The sequence below is a fragment of the Pediculus humanus genome, genomic scaffold (assembly GCF_000006295.1).
Source record: "Pediculus humanus corporis 1103172107541 genomic scaffold, whole genome shotgun sequence".
Taxonomy (NCBI): domain Eukaryota; kingdom Metazoa; phylum Arthropoda; class Insecta; order Psocodea; family Pediculidae; genus Pediculus; species Pediculus humanus.
The window spans coordinates 451,368-476,240 of NW_002987156.1; the positions used below are offsets into that span (position 1 = coordinate 451,368).

The 24,873-nt window shown below is 28.0% G+C and overlaps 5 protein-coding genes across 5 annotated transcripts; 4 read left to right on the forward strand and 1 right to left on the reverse strand.

The window, feature by feature from the left end:
• Positions 1–5,035: 5,035 nt before the first annotated feature.
• Phum_PHUM192460 (uncharacterized protein) lies at positions 5,036–10,022 on the forward strand (the record flags this gene model as incomplete). The annotated part of the gene is made up of 10 exons (XM_002425280.1): positions 5,036–5,359; positions 5,444–5,843; positions 5,919–6,290; positions 6,383–6,562; positions 6,670–6,929; positions 7,418–8,218; positions 8,510–8,684; positions 8,778–9,202; positions 9,640–9,771; positions 9,861–10,022. 10 exons carry the CDS (start codon positions 5,036–5,038, stop codon positions 10,020–10,022), a joined length of 3,231 nt encoding a protein of 1,076 aa, XP_002425325.1.
• A 657-nt stretch (positions 10,023–10,679) lies between these two features.
• On the forward strand, positions 10,680–12,496 carry Phum_PHUM192470 (uncharacterized protein; the record flags this gene model as incomplete). The annotated part of the gene is made up of 6 exons (XM_002425281.1): positions 10,680–10,912; positions 11,224–11,366; positions 11,596–11,777; positions 11,850–11,986; positions 12,067–12,196; positions 12,269–12,496. The coding sequence occupies 6 exons, from the start codon at positions 10,680–10,682 to the stop codon at positions 12,494–12,496; spliced, it is 1,053 nt and encodes a 350-aa protein (XP_002425326.1).
• A 603-nt stretch (positions 12,497–13,099) lies between these two features.
• On the forward strand, positions 13,100–13,931 carry Phum_PHUM192480 (mitochondrial 28S ribosomal protein S34, putative; the record flags this gene model as incomplete). Its single annotated transcript, XM_002425282.1, has 3 exons — positions 13,100–13,282; positions 13,413–13,625; positions 13,710–13,931. The coding sequence occupies 3 exons, from the start codon at positions 13,100–13,102 to the stop codon at positions 13,929–13,931; spliced, it is 618 nt and encodes a 205-aa protein (XP_002425327.1).
• A 270-nt stretch (positions 13,932–14,201) lies between these two features.
• On the reverse strand, positions 14,202–16,124 carry Phum_PHUM192490 (pak inhibitor skb15, putative; the record flags this gene model as incomplete). Its single annotated transcript, XM_002425283.1, has 7 exons — positions 14,202–14,245; positions 14,330–14,651; positions 14,739–14,813; positions 14,906–15,118; positions 15,267–15,550; positions 15,647–15,953; positions 16,044–16,124. 7 exons carry the CDS (start codon positions 16,122–16,124, stop codon positions 14,202–14,204), a joined length of 1,326 nt encoding a protein of 441 aa, XP_002425328.1.
• A 400-nt stretch (positions 16,125–16,524) lies between these two features.
• Positions 16,525–24,309, forward strand: Phum_PHUM192500 (FYVE finger-containing phosphoinositide kinase, putative; the record flags this gene model as incomplete). The annotated part of the gene is made up of 20 exons (XM_002425284.1): positions 16,525–16,639; positions 16,910–17,088; positions 17,179–17,368; positions 17,535–17,765; positions 18,046–18,286; positions 18,367–18,864; positions 19,001–19,162; positions 19,234–19,503; positions 19,623–19,819; positions 19,915–20,881; positions 20,963–21,197; positions 21,285–21,636; positions 21,709–22,056; positions 22,163–22,431; positions 22,527–22,714; positions 22,805–23,087; positions 23,184–23,364; positions 23,450–23,779; positions 23,865–24,026; positions 24,113–24,309. The coding sequence occupies 20 exons, from the start codon at positions 16,525–16,527 to the stop codon at positions 24,307–24,309; spliced, it is 5,595 nt and encodes a 1,864-aa protein (XP_002425329.1).
• Between the last annotated feature and the right edge of the window lie 564 nt (positions 24,310–24,873).

The window sequence follows — 24,873 nt, forward strand, 5'->3', positions numbered from 1 at the left end:
TTCAAGATTCAATTTCAAAAATAAATACAAACAACTTTTCAATTTTTTCTTCGCAACAAGTTTTTTTTTTTTTCTTTTTTTAAGCGAAATGTTACGTAAAGAGAGAGAGAGAGAGACAATTTCAGGTACCGAATAAACCTTAAATGATTTTTTTGAAAATATTTTTATCATCGATAAAAGGTCGATAAACTTTAATTAACGAATGTTTAACTTAGTAGCAAAATATTTGCACGACCCGGTCATCGTAGAAAAAAAAAATAAATAGGAAATATAAGTTTTTGTAAATTTTAAACTAATTAATAAATTTATACGTAAAACAAGTACTAGTAATAATAATAATAATAATAATAATACTGTCTCATACGTATATTTTTTTTTTTTTTCGCGTGGGCGGTGATTGCTTTCAATTTAACTCGTTATCAATATATGGTTTTCCAGGTTAAAATCTTTAATTTTCTTCCTACAAGTAATTATATTAAATAAAAATTGTTTTTTTCCATCGATAAGAGCAAAATTTTTTGCGTTGATAAAAGTGATTGACCGATTAAAAATAATTTTAAAATGTCAAAAATATTTTTTATGCAAATTAAAAAAAATAAGGGATCTAAATACAGAGAAAAAAAAAAAAATCGTCATTACATAAACACCAATACAAACATTCTTTTTCCGATTTAAAACCCAGTTTGGTAATTACAATGAGATAATAATAATAATAATAATAATAAAATTAAACGTTTTTAAACCGCAACAATCATCATCATCATTATCATTCATGCGCGTTTGTTACGTTTTCAACCAATTCATTTTACGTTAACGATTTATTTATTACTATTTATTAAGTAAACTAATGTTTTTTTTTTTTTTTTTTTAAATAAAAATGAGTCACGTGGTTCCCCGGGTTTTTCCCCACAAAAAAAAAAAATAAACAAAGGATTTCCTAGAAGAAAGAAAGAATGAGAGAAAGAAAAAGAAGAAGAAGACGAGGAGGAGGTGAAAAAATGAGGACATGAAAATTTTTTTTTTTTTTTTTTTTTTGGAAAGTCCGAAACTTCTATGATAACAACTCGTTTAATAAACAATTCGAGGTCAATGACAGGTATTACAATTCTACCCGCCCAAGGTTAAAGTTAATAATTTATTTTGTTTTCATCAATTAGTATTAAAAGTTACAGAATAGGATACAATCAAGATGCGCCTCTGATTTTGTATAATTTCACTTTTATTACATAGCTTCTATTAATTATTATTATTATCATTATCATTATTTCAAAGTAAAAATTTCCTCGCGCCAACACGTATATAATTTTTTCCTACCATTTTTCTTTTCTTTAAATTTAATTTAACCTTTCGTTTTACTCTTTGATGTAAATAAAATTATTCACTCTCTCTCTCTCTTTCTCTCTCTCTCTCTCTTACTCTTTCTCTCTCTTCCCCATTTAAAAACAAATAAACAAGCAATAATAATAATAATAATAAAGCAACGAAACAAATATAATTCATTCATAAATTAAATTAAATATAAATTATCAATTACTTTTATAAACTTATGTAAATATAGGTAGCCTAAATCCTAAATATTAAATTCAATTTTGATTTTTATTAAATGTAAAAAATTAAAAAATTTATTTCCTCATCACTAAATTCATAATGATAATAAAAATTTTAAACGTAATAATAATAATAATAATAATAATAATTTTTTTATACGTTAAAAATATATACGTATCCGCCGGAAGTGAATATAACATATCGAGTAACGAATTTCATTTTTATTTATTTATACAAAATTTTAATAAAAATTTTATATTAAATCGTTGAAATTTTAAATCCACGTTTAACGTACGTTTGTAAAAAAGTCAAGCAATAATAATAATAATAATAAGAATAATAATAAGAAACACGAAGAGGAGGAAAAATAAAAATAAATAAAAAAAATTTTTTTTTCGTTTTTCTCCATCTGGAATCACTAACCTAATTTTTTTTAATTTCGGAAGCTCTAAAGTTTTTCTTTTATTTATTTTACTTTTTTTTTTTTTTTTAAATAAATAAATAAAGAAGAATCCTATTACTGTATTTCTTTTTATTGACGATAAAAAATGTTCTAAAAAAAAAAAAAGTTTTGTGATAACTTGTAAAGATTGAAGACCTGATTTTTTTCTAAAAAAAAAAAAAAAAAAAAAAAAACGGGGACACGAAAATGTCAAGCAAAAGGCAAAAAAAAAAAAAAAACTTTTTTTGTTCGTAAATGGTTAAAAAAAAAACCCAATTATTATTATTATTATTTTAAGTGCCTGTATCGTAACGCTAAAACATTTTTTTTTTATAAATATTTTGCAACGTCAAAAATCCCATTTTCCAGAAATTTAAAAAAAAAAAAAAATTTTTTACGATGATTTAAAAATTAAACATGGCTACCATTAAATGAATTGAAAAGAAAAAAAAATAATAATAATAAATTTTTTAAAAGTTTTGTAATGAAAATAATAAAAATTATTAATTATAAATTTTCGGCTGGAATTTCCAAAAAAATTATCCAGCGAAACAATCGTATCAATTAATTTTAAATGGGTCAAAAACGCGGATCGTACGTAAAATTTTTTAAATCATATAAAAATTATTATTATTATTTTTTTTTTTACTGGAAAAAAAAATGTTGCAATAAGGATTTATCCGGTATATGATACCGAGAATTACCATCATCGATATTACCACCACCACCACATTAAAAAAAAAAAAAAAACAAAAGATCTGGAGTCGTATAAAACTAAAATTACCTCAACAACGGTTAACATAACTTATAAGTGAGTGCAAACGCGTGGTCAGTGAAGTGAAAGTTTTTACAATCAAAACAACAACAAACAACAAACAACAAAAAAAGTTTTTTTATTTATTTTTTTTACGGTTTTTTTTTCGGCTGTTTTTTTTTTTTGGTACTTAAACTTTATTTTAAATTAAATAAAATCAGGTACGTTTGTTTAAAATTTCTTCTTTTTCATAAATTTCTAAATTATAATTTAAATTTACTTTTACTTAAATTTTTTATCAGTAACTGATAATACAATTTCGAGTGTTTTAAAAAAAAATTTAAAAGTTTTAAAATTATTTAACAACAATTAAAGTAATTTTTTTTTTTTAAATGACGCAGAAAAAAGTTATGAAAGTTTTAATAAAATTAGTTATGAATTTTAAATAAATTACATAACCATGTGATAAATATTAATCATTCGCAATCTTATATTAAAACGATTCTTAACATAATCAACGTAATTCGTTAGATTTCAAATCTTTGCGATAAGGCAAACCGGAAATACATAAGATAAAAATTAATAAAAACATTTTTTTGTGACTTTCTTTTTCTTTTTCCTTCCGGTTTTATCGACTTTTCTTCAGTAAAAAATTTTCTTTTTTTTTTTTTCCTAACCTTTTTGCAATTAATTAAAATAATAATCATAACGAAGAGTTATGATAACGAATCAATAATAAAATCGAGTAATAAATGATGTAAGGGTTTTCATTATCAAGATACAAGATTCTGACCATGACACAATCGGTTAAAAAAAACGTTTAAAAAGTGAAAGTCTTTTACTTTATTGTATAATATTTGTTGTTTTTCTCTCTCTCTCTTTCTCACTCTTTCTAACTGTCCGTCCGTTTATCTTCGTTCTCGGTCATTTATTTTTACCAATATTAATAATAATCGTTATTATGATTATAATAATAATAATTAATAATCATCGAATGGAAAAGGGACCATTAATTTCCTTCTTCCTTAACTTTTTTCGATTAAAAAAAAAAATTTCGCCCATGAAAAAAAAAAAATAATTAAAGAACAAATAAACCGGATCGTCGAATGAACTGACTTTACCGTACAAAAAAAAAAAATTAAAATAATGAATAGTTAAGAAATAGAAAATTTCTCTTGTTTCATTGCTTTCTAAACAATGTAAAGTTATTTACATAGTATTTCTCATGTAATTATTTTTTCCCTATTGTGATTTAATTTATATAATTTAATATTTTCTAACCGACAAGATGGAAGTTTTCTTTTTTTTTAAAAAAAAAAAATGGCATTTTAAAATTTTTAATAAAAATTAAATTTTCGGAAATAATAATAAATAAAACAATGACCGGGAATTTAATAATAATAATTTTGTTACGCGTAGTAAAAATCAAAAAGAAAAAAAAATTCAAAGTGAAATTTTAGATTGTAAATTTTTTTTAAGATTACAATGGCGATTGAATTCGTAAAATAATAATAATAATAATAAAATGTTTTTACTTTCTTTTAAAATAATTTCTAAACTTGTTACGTAATCGTAAAAAAAAAATTTATCACTTTTGACGTCGAATGCGGATTTTACATAAATTTACCGACTGACTTTACCATTATTTATAATTTATTTATTTTATTCAAAAAAAAAGAAAGGAGGGAAAACGTTTAATTTTCCACGCGTTTGATTTAAAAAAAAAAATTTTTTTTTAAAACAATGGAGAAAAAAAGAAAAAATTATTTCGAATGATTCAATTAGTTTTCTTTAAAACTTAAGACTTATAAAGTAACATTGAAAATATCTCTCCCCTTTTGTATTGAAATTTTTTGTTTCGGAAAAGTGTTACACCACCATCACCACGTGATAAATTAAAAGTGAGATTCGAATTTTCCCGATTTTCTTCCTTGAGAAAATACAATCGTACAATCGAAAATGAAACGTTTAAGGTTTTGACTACCCACGCGTCAGCCATATACACAATACTTATATCATCAAAAGTGAAAGTTCGAAAACAAAAATAAAAAAACTGGTTTTACTTATTTGCAAAAAAGCATTGCTGATTAAACTTTTTTTTATTAAGGCGTATCTTCTTTTTTTTTGGAAATGTTAACTTATATCACGATTACCCTCCCCCACTCTCCCCATTTTTTCTTTTAAATTTTTAATTACGTAATGATATTATTGTGTTTTGGGTGTTAATAAAAAAATTAGCATCATATCTTTCGAAAAAAAAAATATTTATGAAAATTTATTTAATTTTAGGTATGAAGGTTCTTTGGATATCATTTTTGGTTTTGGGAGTCGCATTGGCTAATAATTCGGAGTCAAATGCGGATGATCTTTGGTCTTGGATCGGAGGATCGGAAAAACAAGAAAGTGTTAGCGAAAGTCAAAAACAAATAAGACACACCGAATCTGTTGATCAAGTGGCAGATAATATACTTCAGAGTAGTAGACAAGGTAGAATTTTACAAGAGTATAATCAAATATACAATGATCCTGAAGTTCAACATGCTATCCAAAGTGGTAACGATACGACTGCCAGGCATTACATCAAAGACAGATTATGTAATCTCGGTCTCATGCAGGTAATTAAAAATAAACCGTTGAAAAAATTTTAAATAATACACCCGAAAAAATTTTTTAAAAAATGTATTATTTGTTTTATTCAGTGCGAAGATGAAATTGAACCTAAAAGAGGATCTGTTCATCCCAGTGATGTAATATACGCTCAACCAGTAGCTGTTAAACCCGTCGGTCACCCTATCCCTGCCGTTCCCGTACGCAACCCACATCACATTAAACCGAACTACCTAGTTGGACCTTACGGACCACCACGTCCAGTACCATTTCCTGGAAAATATGGACCACCACCTCCAGGTCTTGGATATAAACCACACAGACCACTTGGACCAAAACCGTATCCAATTTATGAAAAACCAGATTTTGAAGACATATCTGGGCCTGGGGGCATCATAGATCATGAAGTTCCACCTCCGTTTGTTCATGGAGAAGCTGAACATCATCAAATACATCATGGTGAAAAATCTACTGTAGTTGTTAATACTCAAGGTACATAATATTTTTATTTTATCTTGAATTCCAATTTCAAAAAAAACTTTTTAATAATCGTGTTAAATTATTTAGGAGCTTCTGCCAGTACCGGAGTTCAGCAACATGTTCATCATCATTTTCATCACGGTTCAGGAACAGTTGGAGCTGGAGGGGTTGCCCATGTTGGAGCTATTTCTCAAGGAGCTACATTAGCAATTGCACAAAAACCTTTGGTTGTCGAACGGCCAGTTATTGTCGAAAAACCTGTTCCAGTTCCGACGGCTGGTTCGTTTGGCGGATATGGTCCTAGTCCAGTACCTTCTGTCTATGAAACGGTTGAACCCGGTGAATTTGGTGGATCTTTTAATGGAATCTACGGTGGTAGTCACGGATCGTATGGATCAGGTTCAGGTGGAAGCTATTTAAATCAAGATCATTTTTATAAGAAACAATATAACATAAAGGGTAGGCATTAAACCGTTTCTTTTTTCATTATAACTTTGAATATTACATTCCTAAATATCCTCAAACCTAAATAAAAAAATTTTTCTATTTAGGCGGAAGTTCTCATGCCGGAAGTTCTTCTTTCTCTTCATCTTCATCATCATCTTCGAATTATGCTGGTGGATTTTCTTCTTACCATACACCAAGAGCCGATCAATTCGAAAGATGTTCCTGTGTACCAATTGGTCAATGCCCCAGTTACGATATAATTGGAAGAAAGGACGAAGGAAATGGTAAGCTTTAAACCAATTAAAACTTAATTTTTCATAAAGAGATTCTAAAAAAGAAATACTTTTTATGATCAAAGAGAAATCGAAATGTAAAACTATCAAATTTCTAGGTATCGATCCAAGAAGTAACCCTACTGACATACAAGCCATTGGGTTGGAAGACGTCGTGATTACTGACGGTAACGGTACAATCATTTCTCATCAAGCAAAAACCACAAGCAAAAGAGAAAGTGAATCTGAAGAAAGCGAAGAAGAAAGCGTTGAAGAAAGCGCTGAACAAGAATCCGAGGAAGATGAAACCAAAAATAGATCAAAAAGGCAAGCTCCCGGCAAAAATGAAAATGGAGAAGACAAATCAGAAATTCAACCGGTGAGTTTACTTATTTTCACTAAAATAACTATTAAACATTTGACAATCATAAGGTAAGTTTAACATGAAACGCCATTTTAGTTTTTCATTTCCAGTAACCCCACACATTTTTTCTTTCAACATCCAAACACGGTGATGGTTGCGAAAATCATTTAACTAAAATTTTTTTTTTTTTACAATAGAATATTAAATTTTTTACGTAAAAAAAAATTTGATATACTTCGACGCAATTAACGATTAACCAAATAATTTCCCCCCCCCCCAAATTTTAAAACCGTTGCAATAATATTATTTTTCTCCGATCATCGAAACAATATGGGATGCAATTCTCTTGGATAACAAACTTCGAAAGTCAATCGAAACACCGTTTACGTCTAAACCTAACGTCTAACCGTAAAAGTTAACCGTTAGCGTAGTTTTTCCATAGCGAATTAACCCTTTTATTATAAGAATAAATATTTAATTCTTCGGAATATTTTCCGTTACAGCGTATATTTAATGGCGAAATCCAAGAGGAGATATCCAAATTAAAGGTTTCGCCAACGTATGGTGTATCCTTTGGCCTACCTCAATCCGGAGATCATTCGTTAAATCTATTGGGTGGCCATCAATCAATCAATCCGTACGGTAGTTCATTAAACGGGAACGGGGTTAAAATAGGTCCGGTAGCTGTAAACCCATTAGTTTCGGTTCAGGTTACTAAAGATGATTCGGGGGAAAGAGTAGTTAAACCCTTTGTAAATCTCCACGTGACTCCGACTCACGATGCCATTCATAAAATCGGGGATTTTAAAAAAAAATTATTATATCAAATTGCAAACAATATAAATAATGATCATGAATATGTTAAACATTACGAAAACGATCACGAACATGATCACGGTCACACCGATCATCACTATCATTATTCGCACACATATAAAAAACCATATAACTATCATGCCGACAAACCTATTTATTCCAAACCTTGGCACACATCATCTTATAGCAGCTATCACGGTTATAACTATAACGATTACGAATCGGAACATTTGTCGGATTTCGACTATTACGATAAATACGATACGTACGACGAAAGCTTTGACAGGCGAAACGGAAAAAGTTTAAATATTTCTGCTAGACCAAAGACAACTGACATTCGATCAAATGACTTTTATAACCCTTTAACATTACCAGCATCGCCATCATCTTCCTCTCATCAACTATTCAATCTTAACCATCAGTCATCATCAGACCGTGTATCTTTTCCGAGAAGTAAAAGAGATGTTTCAGAAAAATACGTAGAAAAGGTAAGACTTCCTCTCCCGAAGTAAAAAAAAAAAAAAATTAGATCTACTCCGAAATAATTAAAAATTTAAATAATTTTAAAATTCTTTCATTGTAAAAATCATCACATTGTTCATTACTCCTATTTCATTATTTAAATCATTATTATCATTAATTAATAATTGTCGGTAAAATATTACGTAATTAAGGATAATAAAAAAATTATGGGTAAATTTATTTGTAAAGTTTCTATGATCGATTTCTAACAAAAAAAAACAAAAAATACCAAAAATGTATTTAATTTTTAATTACAGAGACAAGCTTATTACGGAGGTTCCTCTGGAAGATGTGGACCAGGTTACGTATGTTGCCGAAGACCGAATAAAGCTAATTACAATCACAATAGAGGACAATGTGGAAAAAGAAACGCTCAAGGAATCAACGGTAGAATTAAGACTCCAACATATGTAGATGGAGAAAGTGAATTCGGTGAGTTTATCGCGACCAGATTTATTTCATTACCGCTTGAATAAAGATGAAAAAAAAAAAACAAATTATGATATTTTAATGACCCCCCCGTAGGTGAATACCCGTGGCAAGTAGCTATCCTTAAAAAAGATCCTCAAGAATCTGTTTACGTTTGCGGAGGAACCTTGATCGACAACTTACACATTATCACAGCCGCTCACTGCGTTAAAACTTACACCCATTACGATTTGAGAGTTAGATTGGGAGAATGGGATGTTAATCACGATGTCGAATTCTACCCGTACATCGAAAGAGATGTTTCCCTTTTACAAATTCATCCAGAATTCTACGCTGGAACTTTACAAAATGATATTGCCATACTTCGTATGGATAAACCTGTCGATTTAATAAACAACCCACACATTAGTGCCGCATGCCTTCCAGATCCTCATACAGATTTTGTAGGAAGTAGATGTTGGACAACCGGTTGGGGAAAAGATGCTTTTGGAGATTACGGAAAATATCAAAACATTCTAAAGGTATTTTTTTGAAAACTTTCTAAAATTTCATTTCATTTTAATCAAGGAAGTAACAACTAGTCAGTATCGTTCATGTGTATCAAATAAAATTTTCTTAGTTTGATTGTAATCGTTGCTATTGCGACCGAAAAACGTTTTATCAGATTCAAATGTTTTGAATTTAAATCTATGTAGATAAATAGTTCATTGACTTTTAGCACAAAGCCTTTTAAATTTTAACTTATCCTCGATAAATTAATTTAAATCAAACATTTTTTTTTAAACTTTCTTATTGAATTTTTTTAAAAAGAAAAAAAATGATATTTGATTTTGGACGTAACGACTTAAAATTCTATTCGAATTATATTTTTATAAAAACCATTAAAAAATAGTTAAAAATTCATTAATCATTTTATTATTCAAATTACATTATCGGATGATTTTTTTTTTATTTGAAGGAAGTCGATGTGCCAATCGTTTCGCATCATCAATGTCAAGCATTATTACAACAAACCAGGTTAGGTTATGATTTCAAATTACATCCAGGTTTTATCTGTGCCGGAGGAGAAGAAGGAAAAGATGCTTGCAAGGTAAAATAATGTCATAAATCATAGCAAACAAAAAATAGAAACCATTACTTAACTGGGGATTAAACTAATTATTTTTGAACATTTTATAGGGTGATGGTGGTGGTCCAATGGTTTGCGAACGTGGCGGTTCTTGGCAAGTTGTAGGAGTTGTCAGTTGGGGAGTCGGTTGTGGTCAAAATGGAGTACCCGGTGTTTACGTAAGAGTATCTCACTATCTCGACTGGATTAGACAAATAACTAATCGATATTAATTTATTTTCAATTTATTTAAATAATCTCGAGTGAAATTTATTTGTTTTTTTTTTAAACCTGTTATTAAGATTATTTAAATGTATTTTGCCGTACTATTCCGACTCACAGATCTCAATTGTAGATTTTTATCGTAATTTATTCGAAACGTAAAAAAAAAAAAAAATAGTACACCACGGCCGAATACAACAAAAAAAAACAATAATAATAATAATGACTCAAAATTAAGCTTTAAAATATAATTTTAGTAAAGACTTTTGAAAATTTTGTAATTTAAATTATTATTTTTTTAAATTAATACTTATATGTAAAAATAAATAAAAAAAAATTAATTAATTTAACATAAAAAATTTAAATTAATTAATTTATTTTTACCATATTATTTATTTTTTAAAAAAAAAATACATTATTAAGTTTTGTAGTTGTAGATAATATTATTTGAATAAATAAATAAAAATGTTTTTTATATAAAAATAATTTTGCTTTCGTTTATTATTATTTTGCGACCTGTAATTTATATTTACAAATCAAAATGTAAATAAATCCTTACAATAGCAAACAAATTATTATTATTACCACCGATTAAAAAAAAAAAATTATCACCATCGAATTTATTCTGCTCGAGTCAATTGACATTATTTACAAACACTATGAAAAAAATGTATCCTTGTAAATGTATACCCAAAAATAAAAATCAACCGAAAAGAAGAAAATATATAACCGATAGAAAATGTATGACTAAAATATCAACAGAAGAAAATTTAGAAATTGATACACAAAAATCAGACACCGCTATCGAAACAACACCTCTAACTTCTTTTACTGATTCCTCATTTAATTTGGATAATAGAAATACCTGTCTTAATGTTGATTGTGATTCAGAACCTGATAGGTAATCTTCATATCATTTAATACCTAATTTACAATTAACATTTAATTACACTAAAAGATCATTTATATAATAATTAAAAAAAACATAATTTACTAACAATCATATTAATAAAATAAAAAATAAAAACTATAACGTTAAGAATACATTAGCAGCCTATATAAAATTTGCATTAAAAAAAAAACAATGCTCAATTTAAATTTTATTTCTTATTTTTTTATTAATTAAAAAAACTACTTTCTCCATATTTCCTTATTACTCTTGAATATTTTAGAAAGTAATTGTTTTATTTTATTATTATTATTTTAAAATAGATCAAATCCCCCCTGGAAAGTATTTTTGCAAGAAAATGTTATCGAAGAATCGATAAAATCCACACAAGAAGATTCCGTTAATAAAATATCTTTGTGGGATGAAATAATGATGGGTAATTTTCTTTTAAATATTTATGGTACAAGTAAAAAAAAAATTTTAATAGAGTAAAAATATAAATTAAGGCCAAGTTCTAATTCACAAACATGTTGGTATTAAAAAAAGAAAAAAAAACTTTCATAACCCAAATGACAAATTTTAAGTTAATTGAAAATATTTTTAAAAAATCTTTTTTGTATGGTCAGCAAATTTTTCTAAAAATGTTAATAACTTTCCAAACAATAATTTAATTAAAAAACAACATTTTCTAACAGAATACTATGACAAACAATTTACATTTGAAAGATTGCAAAATTTAGAAAAACCTTTTGAACCTACATTACCTGTTTCTAAAAAACTTTCTGCTGTACAATACCTTGATAAGTATATATTTAATATTTTATGTCCAATATTAGAAGAAACACTTTTTAAAGCAAAAGAAGGGGATTGTTTAATGGTGAGTTAAGATGTAATACAACTCATGTTTATCAATTTTACTTTACACAATATTATATGTTTTTCTTTATAGATACAGAAATGTCGTTTTAACGGTTTAGATTACATAGCTGAATTGTTATGGAACAGAAATCCACTTCACCCCAAAAGGCATAAAAGTCACAGAGATATTTTTGATATTCCCTATGTAATAATTTGGCTAAATTACCAGTTAGTTTTTAAACAGATTATCTTACTTTTTAACGTTTTAAATTGAAAATAAAATTAAAAACGTGTAACATCATTTATAGTCCCCGACCTATTTATCCTCTTTCTTGGCTCTGGACCAAAGATGAGGCCATTATAGTCATGCAAAGTTACATACGACGATATTTAGTTTGTAAAGAAGAAGAATGCTCGGAAATGAGACAATTTTGGAAGGTAAATATGATTTAACTAATTTTAAATATAAAAAATTTAAGAATCGGTTTTGTATGTAAAATGTAATTTTAGATTTTAAAAGTTGAAAAAGAAGAAAAAGAACGCTTAGAAAGGGAAAAACTAATTGAAGAATTAGAGGTTATGTTTAATGAAATATTAAACCAACTGATAATAAATGCAGTTTATGAAGCTGAATATAAAATACATGGCTGTCATTGCAATAAAAAACCGTGTCATTGTAAATGTAGATGTAATAAATGGTGTAAATGTTGTGATTGTTCTAAAAAGAAGTCAAAATAAATGTAATAGATAAAAGAAAACTTACCCATGAATATCCAAAATGCTGTCACACATCAGTTAACAATTAATAAATATTGAAAAGCCAGACCATTTAGTTTTTTTTTTTTTATAAATTGATTTCAAATGGCCTAAACTTTTAAAATATTTATTACAAATTAACGATAAAACTACACTATGTATCACTTTTTATAAAAATACACTTTAATACACTATACAACACTTTAATGCACTTTACCAATACACTAATTGAAGACTTCACATAATTTTAAATACATTTATGTAATGATGTAAGACTTAATTGTAATAAACATTTTATTTTTTAAATTAACTTACAAAATAAAGAAATATAATAAATTTAAAACTGCACTATTGAATTAAAAAAAAAAAAAATCACTCACAAATTTAATGCACAACGCTAAAGTAATTTTTACCCGCCATTTCATTGTTTTCAAACACTTGTTTCAAACTTTTAGAAATAAAAGTTCAGTTACTGTTTTGAAACAATTCTAACCTCCGTGATATTCGGTACATTTTTATTTTTTAAAATCTAATTAAAAAAAATATGTAATTTGATAAAATTAAGGAAATACTAAGGATTGCATAATGAAGATTGAAAAAATTGGAATAAAAATCCCACATGTAGGTAAACCATTGTGGGAAATTGTTGGAAATTTAAAAAATTTTGGAGTTGGAAGGCTGATTATCGATTCCTTAACGCTCAAATATTCTGAACCTAGTTTTTTTAAAATAGTAAAAGTGCAGCCTTTGCCTCCTCCAACTAAAGAGGTTAGTTGCGATTTATGTATTTTATTGCTTTAAAATTTTTCAATTATAAAAGTAATTTAATAATTTTTCATTTAATTTTGTAATGTTTACTACATGTACCTTATAATATTATTTATATAATACTTTTCAGCATTATGACCGGAATGTTTTTGTTTGGGCTGAAGAAATTTTTAAAGGAAAAAAAATAGAAGAAATCGTTTTTAAAAAAAAAAACGAAATGCCTAATTTTATATTAATACCCAAACATGAAGAGGAAAAATATTTAAAATTAGCTGAAGAATACAGTAAAAAAAATTTAAATAGAATTGTTCCCAAATATATGTATTGGCCACCATTGTACAAAGTAAGAACACTAATGAACCTATAAAATACTTTTTCATTTCTTAATAATTTATTTTTCAATTATTTAATAAATTTTTTTTTGTAGAAACTATGGGAAAAAAGAAATCCTAATAAGAATATACCTTTACTTGCGACAGTAATTAATGATAATCCCAAAGCAATGGTGGAGTTAAGTAAAAATGATGATGAATTTCCTAAACCCACCTCAAATTTACATAAAAAAAATGTACCAGTTGAAGAAATGATTAAAGAAATAGCACATTTACAAAAAATTATCAATTCGCATTCATCAGAAACGGATACTTAGTAACTGTAATATATCTAGTTAATAAAATTAAATTTTTTAAAAGTATTAATTTTAATAATTTTTATTAATAAAACATTTAAAGTTTATTAATGTATAAAAATTTTGTGAGATTATTCTAATTTACCTCTGGTTTTTTTTTTTTAAAATTTCAAATAACTCAAACTCAAAATTTGCTATTCTAAGAAAAAAAAAAGTAAAAGGTTCACAATCAAAAAATATCGATACAAATAATAATTTTAAAACGAATATTATATTTCAGAATTATTTACTTTATAATGATAGTTTTTTAGCATCAGACTTATTGACTTTTGTGTCTATAGAAAATGAACCTGATAATTTTATTTTTTTATTATTTTTCATTTTCACAGAACCATCGTTTTTAATTTTATGCTTTTTACCATTTAATGATTTTTCAAGTATATTTTGATTACTTTGTATTATGTTTTTTAAATTTTTTTTCCCACTTAAGTTTTTAAATTTTCTCGGTTTTTTATTATTGACTGTAGATATTTCTTCTGAAATTTCAATGATTTGAGAATTTTTATTACAGGTTTTATTATTTTGGTTTTGTTCTTGTTCATTACTTTCATTGCTGTGTTTGTCTTCCTGAGATTTTATGTAATTTTCAATTGCTATATCGTCAATTGTCTCATTGTTTGTAACTTCATTTACAATATCTATTTGTTCCAATTTTTCCTTCTTAACACTCATAGGAAAAACCTGAAAGATATTATAAAACATTATAGTATACATAAAGAAAAATAATAGATCATATTATTAGTTTAAGTTTAATGTATGAATGCATACTTTAGTCACACAAGTTATTCGACAATCGCAATCTATCTCACATTTAGGTATCAAACGAAAATTATCAGATTTTTTCTGAAAAATAAAAAAAAAAAAACAAAAAATTACAAATAAATCAATTAATACTGTAGAATTTTATCATTTATAAATTTAAAATTATAAAATACCTTTATACACCATAATTTAATTAAACCTTTACTGTCTGCTGTTACCAAATAATCATTATTTTTAACTATTTTCTTTTTTTTCACCATTTTACAAAATGATGTCATACATTTAAGTCTTGCTTTATGCGAATGTTCTTGAATAAGTAATTTTTTTTCTATTATCGAATGGATTTCTAATTGTCCATCATCAGTTCCAATACATATTAACGTTTTCTGAAAAATATTTAACAGATAAAAACAGATTCAAATATGCATTGCCATTTTTAGAGTTTTCTAACAAAAAGTTAATAATAATTAAAATAATAAATCATAATAAATATCAAATAAATATATTAAAATAGCTTATTATGCAGGTACTTACTTTACAGAATGTAGCACAAGATATTTTGGAGTTAACAACAATTTTATAAATAACACTGGCAGTACTAGTTTTGTACACTTCTAATTGTTTTCCAATACAAACTGCATAATATTTTCCTGTTGGAGACCACTGGGCGAAATTCAAAAAACAACCAATTGAAACTTTAGAAAAATTTTTAGTATATGCTTTTCGCCCTTTGATAAGATTCCAAAATATAAGTTTATTATCTGCACCTGTTGTCAATAATAAACTTCCTGATGGGTGTACACTCACACTTGTGACCCCTAAATTATTTTTTATTTAAAAATTAAAAAGATAATTAAGGCTTCAATATTTCGCTTTGCAAAAAAGAATTCTTTACTTTATGATTATCATCTCACCATTAGCATGTTTATGAGCTTCTTTCCATAACTTCACTAAACTCCAATCTTTACATTGAAATATAGCTATATCTCCTTTTTGATTAGCAGTAATCAAGTGTGAATTGTCAGGAGTAAATTCTAAACAAGTAACCGTAGCATCATGGTAGTCTATTACATTGAACATTTTCATTGTATTCATATTATATAGGTAAACATATTCATCGGCTCCAGATGAAGCCATTAAGTTTTTATTAGCTGCCACACATCTTAAACTGGCTTGATGAGAATGCGAGGCAAAAGTTTGAAAAAAATTAAACTTTTTTCCCTGCAAAAAAAAAAAAAAATGAAGTGTGTATACTTAATGGCAAGTTACTGTGCTAAGGATTAAGTGGCATATGAAGAAATACTAACTAACCGAGTCAAATTCAATTTTAGGTTTGTAACCTAATAAAAATTCTTCGTACGTTCCTACAACTATCTGAGGAAAACCAGACATATTAAATTTTTTTAATAAAGACTAAATTACCAATTACAATAACCCTACCTCTTAAAAGAGGTTTTTATGGAGTTATTAGTCATATTAAAATCTGATAACAAATTAAAAAATTAATATTAATTTATTATAAGCTTGTGACTTTAAAAAAACTAATTAAAATTTTTTTTTAATTTTTTAAATCAGTAATTAAGTTTATTAAAAAAAAAAAAACAAAATTATGTATTTAAAAAATATTTATATTGACAGGTGGTCGTTCCAGACAGAACTTCAGCAATTCTATGGCTTAAGAAAGTAAATGCATATATTTAATTTTATATGGATTTTGAAAATATGATATTATATTTTTACTCGTAATGTCCTAATTTTATAAAAAAGTATTTATAAATTAATATTTGTAATTATGCATCGAAATTTGGATTCCACTTCAGAATTAACAGAATTCGCTCCTCTGAGTCCAGAGGATAGATCAGGTTTTAGTTTGCTTGGAATTTCAAAATTTTTTAAACTTGGCAGAGGTAATTATCAAAAATAAAATATTAAATGTTTTTATATTAATTACTAATTTCTATTGCATGTAAGTTTCCTTAATGTCAATTGTTAAATTGTCAACATATTTTAAAAGATTAATGCATTTCACAAACTGGGTTTTTAAAATTGTATTACCCTAAAAAATTTTATTGGTAAAACTTTAAACTGTGTTAAAAAGAAAACTCTATTGTGTTGTTTTAAAATATAACATATAAATTTAAATTTAAAATGTAATTTTAAAGGAGGGGATAATCAAGAATCCAACAAAGAAAAAGAAAATGCTTCTAGTAAAAGTGATACTGAATGGCAACAGCCTGCAAATACATCTGAAGCAGCTTCTAATTCAAATTTACAGTATTCGTTAACCATTAGTGAAGGAAGGAGCTTACCAAATGTATTAAAAAGAATAAGCAATTTAGTTGCCTTAAAAAATGTTGTAAGTAAATATTATCAGTAAGAATATACATATTCTGAAAAAAATTTGTGATTTTGAAAATAAAAAAAATTAGTATAACTTTAATTATAGGGTCTAACTTCTTATAAAGATACTGACTTAAAACAATATTGGATGCCGGATTCTTTCAGTAAAGAATGCTATGACTGTGGTGAGAAATTTACAACATTTCGAAGAAGGCATCATTGTAGAGTTTGTGGTCAAATATTCTGTTCGAAATGTTGTAATCAGGAAATACCTGGAAAAATAATGGGATGTACAGGTTAGGATTTTTTTATTTTACGATTTAAAAGTATTAGTTTAAAAAAGTAGTTTTACTTGTTTACTAATTTTTGTTGTATTTATTATGTTCATTTTTACTTCACATTATTGTTTACACTGCAAAGCATTTTTAAAAATCACCAGGTATATATTTTTTATTATTACAGGTGATTTAAGAGTCTGCACCTATTGCTGCAAAGTGGTTTTGTCATATCTTCAATCTGCTGATATTGGAGCTGATTTATCAGCTGATCTTAAAGCTTTACAGGAAGATTTGCAAACTAAATTTGGAAATATTGTTAAAAATGCAGATAATTTTCAAACTGGTAATGTTTCTTCATGTGATATTTCTGAAAAAGGGGAAGCAAATTCAAGTTTAAGAAGAAAATTATCTGTTGGTAACTAATTTCGTTCCTTGGCTTGCAAAGTAGTCGAAAAAAATTAAATGTTTTTTTTTTTTTTTTTTTTTTTTTTTACTAAAATTAAACCGAAAATTTTATTATATTTTTAATTTTAGTTATATTATTTGCCTTGGAATGCTATTTTAAAATCATAATTTTTAATACTAATTTTTATTTTAACTAAAATTTTTTTTGTTTTTTTACAAATTTTAAATAATGGTAAAAATTTGTTTTTTTTATATGCTCCAAATTTATTTTAACGTTATTGTTTTTTAAGGTTATCAAGAAGAAATGTTTTTTATGGGTCGAGCTCAAAGTCCTAGTTATTTGTCAGAGGAAGAAAGATGTAGAGCACTACAAAGCTCAACAAGTTTAAGAAACTTGTATGAAGAAGTAGTAACTCCACCAAATGGTATACCTTTGCAATCGCATAGATACCGCCTTCGAAGTTTTCCAAATTGCTTTTTTGGAAGTGAATTAATTGATTGGTTACTTACACAAAATAAAGCAGGAACAAGGTATTGGAATATATTCTTAAGTTAAAAACTAAGAAAGATAAATTTAATAACGAAAATTTTATTTTATTGCAAATTTGCAGAGTTCAGGGAATAGCAATTGGGCAAGCTTTATTGGAAGCTGGATATCTGGAATCTGTCAGTGAATTAAGTTTTGTTGATGGTTTATCACTCTACCGCCCAGTATCTTTAGTTACGCAAAATTCGGATATGAGTAATCCCAGCGATGGACAAGAGCCTTTATGGGTTAAACAAATTCAGCATCAGAGTACAGATTCCGAATCTGAGAAGTTATCGGGTTCGGAAGAAGATAATTTTAAAAAATCAAATTCGAATTATTTACTAAATATAAATGTAAGAGACAACATAGTCCATGTTAGTCGTCCCTCTCCTCCATTGCTAGAAGGATTTCAAAATTTAGATAAATCTCCGAGTACCCAAGGAAAACAATCGGAAATTTTGCAAGAAAAAATTAATCTTAGAAAAGATTCTAATGAATTAATTCTAAATTCAAGCTGGGATAAAGCATCCGGTTTAGTTCCAGAAATAGACGGAAAAGATCCTAGTCATCAGAATTTTAGGTATTCATCATTTTTCAACTTTTTTTTTGCTTCAAGTAATATTGATGCATAAAATTAACATTAGATATTTATGGAAATTAATTAATCGCTCACATTAGGTTTGTTGGATGAATTAAATACTTTTTTTTTGTTTTAGCTTAGCGTTTGAACATCACAAACAAAGTCTTGTACGGCAAATGTTAAGCACCGAAGGTCTTAACCAGTCTTGGTCAGATACGATTCAAAAAATAACTTCTGAAGTGATAGATTTAGTTCGTCCCGATATGAAAAATGACGAAGATGAAATGGATATTCGATTGTAAGTGATTTAAATTATTTAAAATGCCAAAAACGTCGGGTAGTTTCAAGTTAAAATTTTTTTTTAAATAGGTACGTTCAAATAAAAAAGTTACCGGGAAGTCATAAAAATGATAGTTGCATTGTTCCGGGAATAGTTTGCAGTAAAAATATTGCCCACCGATCTATGAGATCTCGAATTTTAAATCCTAGAATTCTTCTTCTTCGTTGTTCCGTTGCTTACGAAAGAATCGAAGGTCGTTTATTACCTTTGGAACCGGTAATAATGCAGGAGCACGAATACTTGAGGCATGTAGTTGCTCGAATAGCTGCATTACAGCCTGATATTGTTATGGTGTACAAGTAAGACTCTACTTTTTTTTTTCTTTTTTTTTTTTTTTATATAATCAAACTTGGTTTTACAAAAAAAAAATATTATGTTATATTATATTATATGTTATTTGAGTAGCGGTTGATTTTAGGAATGTTTCTCGATTAGCTCAGGAGTATCTTTTAAAACTTGGAATTACTCTGGTGATCAACACAAAATTAAGCATTTTGGAAAAAGTATCCAGATTTACAGAGGCTGATATTGTCACCAGCGTTGATGCCCACATAAGTAAACCTCAGTTAGGAACTTGTCAATTGTTTTATTTAAAAACTTTTCAAACAGAAAACGGTAAGTGAAATCGAGTTTAAGAGTAAAAATTATGAAAATATATTATTATATTTATTTTATTTTATTTTAATGTTTAATTTTTCTTTTAATTTTAGAAGGAATTAAAACACTCATGTTCTTCGAAGGCTCGTCAAATCCTGCTGCTGGATGTTCACTTCTTTTAAGAGGGGGAAATATGTCGGAATTGAAAAAATTAAAAAAAATTGTCAACTTCATGATTTTTGCCTGTTACAATTGGAAATTGGAAAAGTCATTTTTGGTGGACGAATTTGCCAAACCTCCAAACACTTGCTACGAATTATTTGAAGAATCTCCCGACCAAGATTATAAATGTACCGAATTTGAATCAAAAACGAAAACGGAATCGAAAATTAAAATGGATAAGGAAGATAAAAAAATAACAGTGGAAACTGTTCAAGACTGTAGCGATCCTTTACAGTCTTATTTAAATCATTCCGATGACTTAACATCTAAACAAACAGACACAAACTTGGTGGAACAGTTATCAGTGGCAGAGTTACCATTTAGCAATAAATTCAGAAAGTCTCTTGACGATACCATACTATCGGTCAGTTTATTCGTGAAATTTGCGGTACCGTATCTAGAAACAGAATCCGGTCGTAATTGTATATTAAGAAAATACTTTCCCAAGGATATTTTTTATTCGAAACAATTTTTAGACAAGTCAGAATTAGATAAGCTTGGAAATTTTTTAGAGGATTCGGAAAACAATAACGTAACCAATCATTTAAAAGGCATTGAACTACTTCCCAAGCATCCGTTCGTAACTGCTAAGATTACAGACACTGCCGACAGCATTGAAGTACAAACGTTGCTTGCATTGTATCGTGCAAACGGAGGAAGAATCCCGTACATTCTTACGGAGAGCGAAAAAAAAGAATATCGAGAAAATACAAAAAATCAAATTAAAAATTCTGCTGTGGCAAAAAAATCAGAAAAATTAGACGTGTTAGATCCCGTCAATCATCAAAGATTAGCTGTTTTGTTTTGTAGTTATTCTTACTCCAGTCAGAATTTTCCAACTTTTTGTGTTGATCCCTGGTGAGTTTATTTTTTATTTTTCACTTATTTATTTGAAAAAAAAAAATTTTTTTTTTAAAAATTTTCCCGATGATGTTTTAGGGTAGTTAACATGTATTATTACGGAACTTATGATATTTCACTGGGAAGCTTTTTAGAAAGATATTGCTTCAGATTATCATACAATTGTCCTTCCGCCACTTGTAACACTCCAATGTTGGATCACGTGAGAAGATTTGTTCACGATCCCGGATGCATTCATTTGACTCTAAATCATTTGGAACAACTTGATTCGAAACAAATTGTCATGTGGAGTTGGTGTCCAAAATGTCAAACAGTAAGTGTAATAATAAAATTATTTTTTTTAATTTTTTTTTTTATTATAAAATTACAAAAAAAATTTTTTTTTTTTTTTTTTTTTTAGGGTACTCCTATGATTCCCATGTCTTCCGATACTTGGTCGTTGTCTTTTGCCAAGTATTTGGAACTTAGATTTAGAGCTCATGTTTACACGAGAAGAAATTCGGATTCGTGCAAACATTCACTTCATCACGATCACTTCCAGTATTTCGGAATGAATAAAATTGTCGCACTATTTAAATTTTCGACCATAAGAATTTGGGAAATTTGTCTTCCGCCGTCGGTGATTAATTTGCAATTCGAAAACGTAACGCAAAATACAATAACCGACGAACTTAGAAATTTGGCTATCAAGGGTCACGATATTTTCTCTTTAATTTTGGAACATCTTCATAACTTGGAAGGAAGCGAAGATGGTAAATAAATAAGAAATAAATTTTTTTTTTTAAATTTTTATTCGGTAAAATTAATTTTTTTCTTTGATTCAGATATGCAAGCTATGAAGGTTTTGCAACAAAAGGAGCATGCGCATTTTAAAGCTAAAATTGAAGAAATTCAATTAAAATTAACTTCTCCGGTATTTGAAAATGTCAAACCGGACGGAAACAAATGCGATAAAGAAATCGAAGTATTGTTGTGGCGAATAGAAGATTCGATTGTTTATTTAAAAAAGCTGATTATGGAGGCTGTGATTGGTTGGAATGCTCGGTTTCAAGAGGCTGCGAACGCAACGAAAAGAAAAGACGATAAAGAAAGGGAAAAAATTAAACGAACGAGTGAGGGTTCTAAATCAGCGAGTCAATTTTCTTTTCCGGATGGACATGAAGTAAGTGTTTGTTTTCTTTTTTGAAAAGTTTTTTTTTGTGTTCGATTGTGACACAATTCATGTTATTCATTAGGGAATTGATAAAGAAGAAGAACTCGGAGATGACACAACGTTAGACAGTACAAACAATACGGGTCATCAATTTATGGACAGCGTAACGGATTCCATGGATATGGATTCCGATGATAATTTGAGCGTGCGATTCAGCACGTCTGACATTTGCGAACAGGATAAGACTGCAGACGATTCGAACAGTAGAAAAATTAGTTGCGACTCTAATCCTAACTGCGAAGAAAGTCAAGCCGACAGCAAATATGATAAAAAGTCCGTTAAAAATATTTTATCACACATACTCACTTCTAATAAGGAATACGTTCCTTTGATGGTATTTATTATTTATTAATCAACCAACTGAATTTCATTTTTTTTTTTTTTTCGATCAATCCAAAATGATGTCTTTTATTTGTATTCGACTTTCAGAATCCGTGGAATCCTCAGGAACATTATTTATTACCCCCAGGTGTCAATGCCAGTATAATGGTGCATGAAAACGAACCGTCTTCTATTATTTCCTACGCTTTGTCTTCTCACGATTATCACAAATTTCTGGAAGATATTCAGCAAAGAAAATTACATCTTTCGTCATCTTCGGAGGGACCTATTCCCAGGTAAGGTGGCGGTGGGAATACTAACGAAAAAAAATTATTCAATTTTCAAACTAAGCAAAAAAATTTTTTTTTTGTCGATTGCTTTTTTAGTCCCGTGGCACGTAAAAAAACTCTGTCGTTAACGTTCAGCGCCGAAAAAGAAACAGAAAATTCTGATTCGAGAAAATCCACCGTTTTATCATTTTTAAGAGGAAATAGTCAAGTGACTCCGAGCAGCAATCAAAATTTAAATCCGAAATCTGCCGGGGATAATTCGGGACTTAACGTGTCCGGAATTTCGGATAACGGAAGTGCGAATATTTTAGATCTCGAAGACAAAACGGAAGAGGGATTGAAAAAAGGAAGCAAATCATCGTCGACATCTCACGTCGAAGTGTGTAATTTTTTTTGAATTTTTATTTTTATTTAAGAAGTTGAAAAGCTCAATCATTTTATTTTATTTTATTTTTATATCTACGACTCATAAAAGATCATATTCGGTGACGGCAGCACTAATTTTTACTGTCGGGTATATTTTGCGGATCAATTTGCTGCTTTGAGACAAACGGTATTTCCCATCGGCGAAGAAGCCTTCGTTCGCTCTTTATCGAGATGCGTTCACTGGGCCGCAAGAGGAGGGAAATCAGGGTCAACGTTTTGTAAAACCAAAGGTAAACGCAATTTTATTATTATTATTATTACTATTACTATTACTTTCAGTTGAATTATTGAATTTCTTTTCTCTTTTTTTTTTAGATGATAGATTTATTTTAAAGGAAATGTCGAAATTGGAACTCCAGCTGTTTTTAGATTTTGCCAATCATTATTTTAATTACATACAAAAATGTCAGGATTCCAATCAGCCTACGCTTTTAGGGAAAATCGTGGGTGTGTACACCGTGAGTTTTCGAAACACCAATACGAATTCTACATTAAAGTGCAATTTATTAGTCATGGAAAATCTTTTTTACAAAAAAAACGTTTCGCAAAAATACGATTTGAAAGGTTCCGTGAGGAATCGTTTGGTGAATCCATCTTTGCAAGGCGAAGGAGAAATTGTGTATTTGGATGAAAATTTGCTTCAAAGTGAGTATTATTAATAAATTTGGTTTCCGGTTTCGGTCGGAATAATAAAAAAAAAAAAACATCCGATTTATTTTTCTCGTTTCAGTCACGACGGATTCTCCGCTTTACATTCTTTCTCATTCGCAAGCCGTATTGATGAGCGCCATTGAAAACGATACTCAATTTCTGGCAGCACAAACCGTCATGGATTATTCCCTGCTCGTGGGTTTAGATGAGGACAGACGAGAGCTCGTCATCGGAATAATAGGTATAGAAAAAATTCGATTCAATCCGAACTCGCGAAAATTTATTAAGGGTACCAAAGGTTTTTGAAATCGTCCGTTTGTTTTTCAGATTACATCAGAACGTTTACGTGGGATAAAAAATTGGAAACGATGGTTAAAAAATCGGTCATCATGGGAGGGCAGGGTAAGCAACCCACGGTCATTCAACCGAAAGATTACAGGGATCGTTTCATTGCGGCCATGCACAGGTATTTTTTGCCGGTACCCGATAGATGGACGGGATTGGGAAAAACTGTCGAAATTTAAAGGTGGGTAGGGAGGAGGGAGAAATTTCATTTATTTGCCCGGTTTCATAATTTTTAAAATATTAAAATTCGCTTTCGACGAATGAATAATATTATCAAACGTGGCTGTGATAAAAACGGTGAATTTAAAAAAAAAAAAATTTTTTGCATTTATGTTCAGTAGGAAAATGATTATTATTATTATTTTTTTATTTTTTTTGGTAATTGGTAGCGCCGCATTTAAAAAGCGATTCATAATCGCAATAGTCATAATAAAATTATAAAGGGATAGGAAAAAAAGAAAAAATTATTATAATTTTTTACTCGCGGTTATTTATTACGTGTTTTTATTTTTATTTTTTTTTTTATGAATAATAATTATTATTTTTAAAAAAATTATGTATAAGAAAAAAATATATATATAAATATTTAAATTTTTAAATAAATAAATTTTTATTTTGTTAAGTTAATTAATTTATTGTTTTAAAAATTTTCAAATGTTAAAGAATAAATAAAAAAAAGCGGTTTGTGTGTCAGCGTGACCGTAAAAATAGGCTAACAAACAACAAACAACAGCAGCAGGAGG